The 10,000-nt window shown below is 39.1% G+C and overlaps 1 protein-coding gene across 2 annotated transcripts in view; it reads right to left on the reverse strand.

Annotated features, from left to right (window-relative positions):
• The window catches only part of LOC135223634 (transcription factor Sox-14-like), a 126,468-nt gene that overhangs the window by 11,315 nt on the left and 105,153 nt on the right, over positions 1-10,000 (reverse strand). Inside the window, exon 3 of one of the 2 annotated variants that reach the window (XM_064262262.1) lies at positions 2,011-2,124. The exons of the other annotated variant lie outside the window; for it this stretch is intronic. Within the exon in view, the coding sequence (XP_064118332.1) occupies positions 2,011-2,124 (114 nt within the window). The remainder of the gene's footprint in view (positions 1-2,010; positions 2,125-10,000) is intronic. 2 annotated transcript variants of the gene reach the window in all.

Genomic DNA, 10,000 nt, shown 5'->3' on the forward strand with positions numbered 1-10,000 from the left:
ATATGACTTATCATTTGGAAAAGAATACTATAGGGGAAACATCAATGACATCAAAGAGGGTGGAGTTTGAGAAGGGTGTTGATAGAGAGAGATTGAGAGGGAGAGGAAGGGAGAGAGAGTAGACGGGGTGTTAGGGAGAAGAAAGGAAAAAAGGAAAAAAGAGAGAGGAAGAGAGAGAGGAGAGGAAGAGAGAGAGAGAGAGAGAGAGAGAGAGAGAGAGAGAGGAGTGAATTGGTATTAGTGAGAAGAGGGAAAGCGAAAGTGATGGTTGGAGAGAGAAAGAGAGAGTAAGAGAAAGGACCTTTCTCTTTTCTTTATTTTCCATTTAAAGAACCAGACAGCACCGCAACATGTGGCGGATACAGCTAGTAAATATAAATATAAATATGAATATATATATGTATATATATATATATATATATATATATATATATATATATATATATTAATTACAAGGAATATGTGAAATCAGGGATTCCACAAAATCCCTAAGGAATATGTGAAATGACCAATTTGCTTAGGAACATTTGAATCCCAAACACTAGTACTAAACACGGTGAAACTGTGATCCATCTACACTGTTTTACTGTGTTTAGTATTAGCCCCTGGAGAGTCAATTGTATTTCGCTGTGTATAGTGCTAGCCCGTGGGGGATATGTGCATTTGATCCCCCAGCGGCTAGTACTAAACACGGCAAGACAGTGCGATGAATCAATGGTTATTAGTAGCCCTCTGGGATCAAATGGTTATTTTGCATAATGCCCTAAGGATTTCGTGAAATCCCTGGATTTCACATATTCCCTGTAACTGGAAATGTTTGTTACCGAAAACAGCAGATATTGGTGTCTAATCCGTAGTTTTCGAGGTGGCTGAAATGAATAGTGACACTCCCGATGCCCTTCAAGTCCAAGTTCAGTCCTGATAGGCAGCGGGGTGATAAGGGGAAGGAGGGGTGTGACATGTGAGACTCAAGTTAGGATATTGAGTAGATGTGGTAGAAAGGGCAAACAGCCTGACATTGTTGTTCTGTGCAAGGTCTATCTGAGTTTCTAGAACCGAAGACGTAAAATGAGCGAAAGAACTTAAATTTAATAACTAGTAAAGGATGATTTATAGTAACAAAAAAACAGTTTTGATAGTTAGGTAGGAAGGGATGAATTAGTTTCTAATCATCTAAATGTATTATAAAAATGCCAAATATGTGGCCCAGACTCACTGATGAAAATAAATGATATAACGCGATTAAAAAAAATAAATACTATTTTTGGCTTCTCAAGTCCCGGAGTGGTCTCTTTCTTCTGGACAGCCCGTGGGAGGGATAAGAAGGATTTTATGACCGGATTAAAGAATCCCAAATTGAGGTAAGCATATTAACGGTAGTCAGAAGAAGTTTGGCGACGTAGCTAATGACAGCTATATTCTTAGTCATCTTGGTTTGACTATAGATGGGGTAGTCGCAACTATAGGATATGAAGAGTTAACGTGATGAGTTTGAAGAAAAAAAAAAACTATTTTCACCTGAGGTCATAAATTCTGAGCGTCCCTTCAACCCAAATCAACATTATAAACAGATTAAGCAGTGAAACTAAACCCGCAGTACAGATCTTATACAGTGTAGTGATCGAGTTTTATTCTCAGGACGTTATTCGTAGTTCTGTACTCGTAACCTTTTAACGTGATGACTCCTATCAAAGAATGACAGCGTGAGTTTTGGAAACCTTGGTTTAGAAATTCATCATCAGCACTCAGTGAATTTTGTATCAAAATGAAAAATTATAGCCACCTTCGTTGAGGCCGAGATGAAGCTAAATTGCAGCACGCCCCAAGTGCGAATGAGGGAGAGAGAGAAAGGGAGGGAGGGAGGGAGGGAGGAGCAAGAGGAGGAAAATCAGTGAGGAGAAACTCGTTTTAGACTCTTGGTTGATATTAGGGGAAGGCAACTTTAGTGCCGAGTAATATTCGACTTATTCTGATTCGACTTAAAATAAACAAGAAGGAATTTATTCATACGTCTGGCAGGCTGGTGGCAGGTCGCCCGATGGGGTGTGTCGTGGCAGTGTATTGTCGTACCTGTCATACCCGTATGTCAAGTACCCTCCAAAATCGTAGACAAGTTGTGGCCCCCTGGAATATGATATCATTGGCCGGGTGACAGAGGAAATTAAACAGAAGAAATAAGCGAAGAGGTTTGATAATAAATGCATCAAAACACCGATAGGATATCTCGGGGAAGATCTATGTGAGAAAAGGAATGCCGCCCCCTCTGAATCGATGGCAGTTTTGAATAAGAAGAGAAAAAATTCAAATAAATGGGACCTGATGTAACGTGTCGCATTCATGCGGAGTGATCGTCAAAAGCGCTTCCACAGACACGCAACGGCTGGCTAGGTACGCAGCTTCCTCCGGCTTTTGGTCGTCTTTGGAAATAAATTATTTGCATTTTATTCATTTGCTCTATAAAAGGCTGAAATGGCGGAACGTCATCGTTGATAGTAGTAACTATCACTGGATCAATAAAAGCTCGATGAAGGATTTTAATGATGGAGAGAGAGAGAGAGAGAGAGAGAGAGAGAGAGAGAGAGAGAGATTTAATGATTTTACGGCAGAAGCCAGGTATGAATGAACAGGGGTTGGCTCGAAATAGTATGGGGGTGGGGGGTTAGAGGTAGGTGTGTGTGTGTGTGTGTGTGTGTGTGTGTGTGTTGGAGAACGGGGTTGCTGTGATCGTAACACCCCTCAGTCCAATCCGTAATCCTTTCAGGCAGAATCATTATGTCCAGCTGGCTGGTGGATGTGATTTGTCCATTGAGATAACTTTTGGGCAGCGAGGCGTGGACAGGAGACAGGGTCACAGGTTACGTGGGTGGGGCCAAGTCACACAGAGGGGAAAAAGAGCGGTGTGGGAAAGAAGAGGGAAACAGAGAGGGAGAACATCAAATGTTAGATTTCGGTTATTTCAGTCAATTATCCGCTACCTTAGAAGATTGTTCAGCAGCTCTTTGTCATTTCCTATGCACGGCGGTTAGACATCTCAATATATTTAACTGCAAGTGGCTATAAAACATCACTTGAATAAGATCTGGTTGCCATTCTAAGGAAGCCTCGCTGTGGTAGAACAAACAGAGTCTATGGACTGACGTGAACTTGTCCTTTCCCATATGCCTTCCCACGACTTCTTTCGCCACTGTCAATCGTGCATTTTAACGAAAATGTGCTTCACTGACGCATATCTTAAAGAACACTGTACTACGCATCCTGTATCTAAATGGTTGAACCTTATATCTTACAAAAATGATTAGCCTTTCAAAAAGTCTTCCATTTGTTTCGGCACCAAAATATTTACCTTGAATCGATTTTCTGATTAATTTCAAACCTAATTTCTATGAGAATCCTCAAATGCAACATTTTCCTGATTTTGTTGGCAATTTATAAACAATTCCCCTATTTATTTCCTCTCTCCGTTTTCTATTGCTTCATCAGTTGTATCGCTTTAGCTTTCTGTCATTACTATGCGCCTCATATATGTATATATCTTTATCTATATATTATTTTTTTAAAAATCTATATTATATATTATATTAATATATATATATATATATGTGTGTGTGTGTGTGTGTGTGTGTGTGCGTGCGTGCGTGCGCGTGTTTGCGTATCAAGTTATTTGTTTGTTTATTTTAGAGCAAAATCAGTTCCGTGCAACAGGACGCCGTTGGCTAGCGTCACCGAGGCGACAGCTGGTCAGACTTTTCCACCCTCGCACGGATTTGTTCGCTTCCTCTCTGATTACACTTCCTTTTTGTTTCTGGCGATGATAACTGGTGTGGAAGAGTGGCACTTCCTTCCTTCCTTCCTTCCTTTCCTCTATTTTCTCTCTTATTCTATTATTATTTCCAGTTTAATTTGTAATGAACACCTTGATTATACTAATTGGGCCCATTACAGCCAAAACCACAAACTACCTAAATATTTCATTGTCCTTTTTTACTTGACATTCTTTTCAGTCATACGAAATCTATAATCTTATTTTTGTCGAAAATTCTCCCCATGTCCTCACCATTAGCTGACTAATGACTGTAAATTAGCATCGCTTCGTCAAGACAAGATGCGTACGAAACACACTCCCTCTGAAAGGTGGTGAGGGAAAGGCTTCACAAATTGCACTTTGACATTGGTCTTTTCTGCAACAGGGGCGCTGTCATGAAAATAACTTCATTTTTTCTACTCACTTGTTCTTCATAGATGAGAAGGAGTATTGTGGGATTCGAATGTTCCATTTGTAAAACGATATCTCGGTTAATTTGGTTTGGTTTTTATAAACGTCAATTTCTCATTTAGTGGAAGAATTTCTTAGAATTTCGTGAATTCCTTTTCTTGCCCTGATTATAAATTTGATTTGAACACGTATTTGATTCATCACCAAACCTAGTCTACTCATTTCCAATGTTCCTTTCACAGTTAAAGAGAAGCGGGAGGAAGCCGCTAATTTCAAAATTTCTCTTTTATTCTTTCGTATTTCTAAGTTTATTTGCCGATACAGTTTCTTTGATCTTCTGATTCTTCTGTTGATTTTTTGGTTGGTTTATAATGAAATGCAAATTTAATCTCTATCAATCCTGTTCGACCTTGGGACCGGACATTGTGGGCGTGTGCATCAGCTACTGGCCAGCGGTAATTTCACGCCCGACGAATGTATGTTCCCGTTCTTCCGCCTGCAGGAGTATCCTACTCTGCTCAGGGAGGACCGGCAATGCCGTGTGAAAGTTCTTTGAATCAGGAAATGCGATCGATGCAAATACATCAAAGGACAGTTTAAATAAGTTAGAATTTGTCGTCACGTATCAAAGTTCGAGGAAAATACATAACTTGTTTAGAGCAAATATATTCGCGTAGAGACTATTTTCTGCGTAACTTTTCACAACAAAAAAGCATTTCAAAGGAGCTGAAATATGTTGCGATTTAACTCAGTGCTGTGAAAGTATAACAACTGCCTCGCTCATTTTCCCCAATTGCAAATATTCTACGTTCCTGTCAGCCTTCTCATCGCTCGTTGTTGAAGGAAAATAAAGCTCATATTATTTGGACAAAAACTTTCAGCCGTTTCAGTAATCACTCCACTGAGGACCTTCAGAAGTCAAGATTTTCAGTTTTATGGGGATGGAAGTCAAGGTGATATTCGCTCAATTCTGTATTTCATTCAGCTGATCGCCAAACGCCAAAATTTATGGAGCAATATATCTTGACTATTTTAGAACCACTGAAGAACGTATATTCTTTTACTCATAGTGAGCAGTGGGCTAAAAATATGAGTACCTGCTTTGCATAGTGATTTTAATCCATTTTATTTGTCACAAATCAAAGTATGAATTCTGAAACCTTTAGCCTCTGCTTGCCATTCCATATAAGAGTTCTATTTCAATCTTTATCAAGAGACTTTTCTTGAATTTTACATACAGATACGTTTTATCATTTATTAAAAGGATCTGCCATTGCAAAGCAAACATAAGAAAAAAATAAATGAAAGTATAATTTAATGTAACAAGATAATTTCCAGTTTTGAAAACGGCAGAAGCAAGAATGATTTATTGATCAATTTACCTTCCTTATCTTCTTGTTGACAAGGACAAACATAAATACAGGGAAGACAAAAATCACGACGAATAGTATCTGATAAGAGTGCGGAATAAATCCAGAAAATGTGTTCAAGTAAATCATCAGAATGATTATACAAGAGAGATAAAGGAAAACGAGAGAAGGACATACATTATTTATAATAAAACTCTATTAATGCGCTGGATGTTAACAGGCCTGTTCTGATTTGTAAATGGGGTAAAGTAAACCAATATAACCTCATCTAAAAAGGCCCAACACAGCAAATGCTCCACAACTCTTTCTCTCTCTCTCTCTCTCTCTCTCTCTCTCTCTCTCTCTCTCTCTCTCTCTCCGAAAGAAACAATCGCTGGTCTGAACACATTCCACAAGCCATTTTCCATCCCATTTCAGGATCATTATACGCCATTGTTCCATTTACCAGTAATATGAAATTATGATAATCGCAACAATGACGGAATTTACATTATTACTGTTGTGTCCAAAAACGCCCTGACACAATTATCCCGGTGCCAACACATGCATAAGCAAGTAGCCGCAGCTCTGTCACAAACGCATTTGCCTCGTTGTAAAATGAGATATTTTGCCCGGTCATTACCGATTTGTCCGTTAATTGGTAATGTCGGTTTACGTTACATGGCCTTTTCGCAAAAAACAATAAAAATCACATAAAAATGCAATGAAAATTGCAATTAAAGCAAGTTTTATGGATATTTTTTGTTCGGGTGTTTTACAGCATCCGGCGCGTTGTCAGCCAGACGCTCGGGGGGCGGACCCGGGACAGAATGTGCTCAGAAAAACAAGAGGGAAATAAACGTCCTAATGAGGATCTCATGCAAGTCATGAAAGTCGCAGGATATTTGGACAGGATATTATTATATGCACACACGAGAGAGGAAGGAGGACGGAGCTGAGGGTGGGAGAAAGAAGGGAGGGGAGGAGGCAGAAAGAATAAACCTGCACATATCGCCATGAATTCTCTTGCAACCAGACCCAAAAATGCTGTCATGATTCCGAATTTAGCTACATGGTACTAAAATGGCCAACCTCCACCCCCCACCCTTTTTTTTTTTAGCTAGAAAAGAAAATTGGTCATATTTCGACGAAGCAAGATATTTCCCTGTCATCACGAAATTTTGTTGTGCACTGTGCACGCATATGGTTTATTCATTATATATAGGTTTACTTATATATAGGTATGTAGTATATATGTATATACACATACACACACCCACATACATACATACATATCCGTATTTTTTTTGTATTTGTATACAAATGAATAAACCTACTGGAAAAGGGTAGGCTTAGCACCAAGGCGGTGATGTTATCTGGAGGTTTTTACGAGCCCAGCAGTTCTTCGCCTATATCAGTGAAGCGCTTACTCTGTTTAACTTTAGTTTTGCCGAAATAGTTACGGAATACTAAGAATTAGATGCCACATCTTTATTGTTATAATATCGCTGGATGTTAGCTAGCCCTTTATACCTGCAAGGTCTACAAGAATCAGTGGAAGAGAATTGATTTGCAACCAAACCCATCACCGTATTTTGTACATTTAAGAAACCTGGGAGACATAAAATGTTTTCTAGTTTCATTTGATGTGGTACAGCCTTATTTTATTGCCTTGTGGAAGACTGTTTAGTCAAAGGTTATAGGATTTCCACCCCCACCCCACTAAAATACTCAAAAAAAGGTCCAGGTTTTAGGTGTTCAACTGGCAGAAAAAGATTCGAAATCTATCCAAGCCGAATTTAGCGGCCCAGTTCTCTACCTTGCCGCTGAAGGGGCGACTGGAGAGGAGGCCTGGCCAACCAGATTTCGTCTGGGTGTGAGTTTGTCGACAAAGGCGTTGATGTGATTGTGATGGGGAGTCACTACTGTAAGGCACATACCACTGGCAGTACGGATCGGTGGAGGGTACTGCTCGGTGGAGGTATTGTATTAAATACAGTAACAGACAAGAAAAGCAAACAGGAAAAGGAAACAATCCTACGTGTACCTAACCATACTTATATGTGGCAACAGTCCAGGAATACCTTAAGTTACGGAAACTACTTTTTTGTCATACGTGACAGCTGGAAGTTTCCCTGAGAGACTTATTCGCTATCTCCATTGGTCGAGACTTCGAAAACAATGACAGAAATATTTAGGGATAAAGTCCATTGACAAAGGATTGAACTAATTACTGGGCCACTTTCTGGCCTTCTTTGCATTAGGCATTGAACAAGAACGTTGTTTGTAATATTAATCCTCACCCGACCTAAATATAGCGTTGATTAGAAACAACTATTCAGCCCAGACATGATAATTACCATCTGAATATGAACATAATTATGCAAATATTACGCGCGAAAAACCATTACAAGATAAGCCTGAAAACATTATTGATGCGAGAGTTCTGTATCGTTCGAGATGAACACTAATTTGTAATGTTGTCACTTACACCGACAGTTCGACATTTATCTTTGCATTCGAGTCGCTCATGAAAGATGGACCAAATGAAAATGACAACCTGGTTCTAATTTTGATAAAGCTGATTTTATCCGCTTTTTCGGTCTTTGTTCTTTAATGACTTCACCGTCACTTGAATTTTAAGCTTAAACGTTATTGTGCTTTCTAGGTAGCTCGGGAAACAACTGCTCTCGATCACTGTAGAGATAACTCTTCCGATAAGGGTTTCAATTTCCTTTGTCAACCGTGCTTGTCGAATCTAACTCCTACTGCTTCGTACACCTGTACATTTTGTGTGTGCAGACTAGGATAAAGCCCCCCCACCCAAAGCCCATCCTCCCCCAAAAAAAGTCGAGTGAAGTGAAGCCTTTGTGGTGAGTCTTGTTACTTTAAGATTTATTGGGTCTTTTTCACTCTTACGGATGCTGACATTATGCTAGTAAATTTTTGTCAGCTTTTGAGGATGATTATTCTTTTTTTATATTTCCCCCCAATCAATAAATTTCCCATGTTGCTAAACTTTCATTTTTATTTCCTTCTAGGCTAACTCATACCGAAAATATCCAATGATCTTAAGACGTTTTCATAATTAGATGCTCTCTCTCACATGCAGACTTATATGATCCCATACTCACCTCTTCTTTTAACAAGTACCTCTATCTCTCCGCCTTTGCGAGACTTCTCTCTGAATTTTTCACAGGTGCTATTTTGGTCATTGCTTTGTTGAGCTCAAGGAACTAGTGCCTCACTCGGGGATCTACTTGGGAGTCAGTAACCCTCTGACTGACTTCCTTGTCCGATTGACAAGCTTCCGAATGCTCTCGTTCTATCGCCTTGTTTCATAGTTTCATGCAACCTTTCAATCTTTGAGAAATAGGCCGAACATTCCCTTCATAGTTCACCATATTCAGGACATCCCTAAAGCACTCACACTCTCAAGCAAAAAATGCAGTTACTTCAGACGGCTTGAGGGGAGAGTTCTACAAGATCAACGGATGTATACCTCAGTACAAAAAGGCATAGTAACTGCATTTCTTCATAGACAATCAAGGAAAATGATTCACATGTCAGCCCTGCCAGAGATCACGAAGTCCCGACGGAGGTTAAGTAAACTGAAGGGGAGAAGAAAACATAAGTAACAGAGGTGAGAGCTGTCAGAGAACAGGGGAGAGGAAGAGATTCTGCAAGAATAATTAACATTATGGGAGCACAAGACCAAGGATATTGGAAGAAATGATCAAGTCGATCAAGAGCATCTTTGCGTACAAAACCATTTGTTTCTAACAGGAAAGGTAAGGCACTTCCACATTTTCGAGTGGGTATGGAAGAAGCAATGCACATCTGGGAATCTTTTAACTGAACCGTATCGATGGATGCAGACTCGATAATTGCCTCAACAAAGAAAATAAATCTTCCACAAGAGATTTGGAAAATTCTGAAACATGTGGTTATGTGCATTCTGAATGAATTAAATACCTTTATATATATATATATATATATATATTATATATATATATATATATATCTATATACACACACACACATATATATATATATATATATATTAGCTATATATACGGTGACTTTGCATATATTTTGTTAAATTTAAAAAGCCGTCTTATTTGACTGTACATATAAAGTATATGAATATCACATTAAATTTGGTGACGACGCCGCGAAAATCATCGATACCTCTATGATTAGCTCCTTCGATGGAGAGAAACAAAGCAATATATCGTACCGGACACGTTAACTTCTATCTTAACCTATTAGTGTGCGGCATACATACATCTTTGGACAGCAAGGAAAAGGATAAATAAATAGACAATATACTGATGCACATTCCTACAAAGTTGATGCCTCGTTGAAGGATTCAGACGCCAGAACTCGGAAAGGAAAGGCACAAGGTTTTGGACGCAATTCAGAATTGAGGAGCTTG

Source organism: Macrobrachium nipponense, chromosome 10 (genome assembly GCF_015104395.2).
Source record: "Macrobrachium nipponense isolate FS-2020 chromosome 10, ASM1510439v2, whole genome shotgun sequence".
Lineage (NCBI taxonomy): Eukaryota > Metazoa > Arthropoda > Malacostraca > Decapoda > Palaemonidae > Macrobrachium > Macrobrachium nipponense.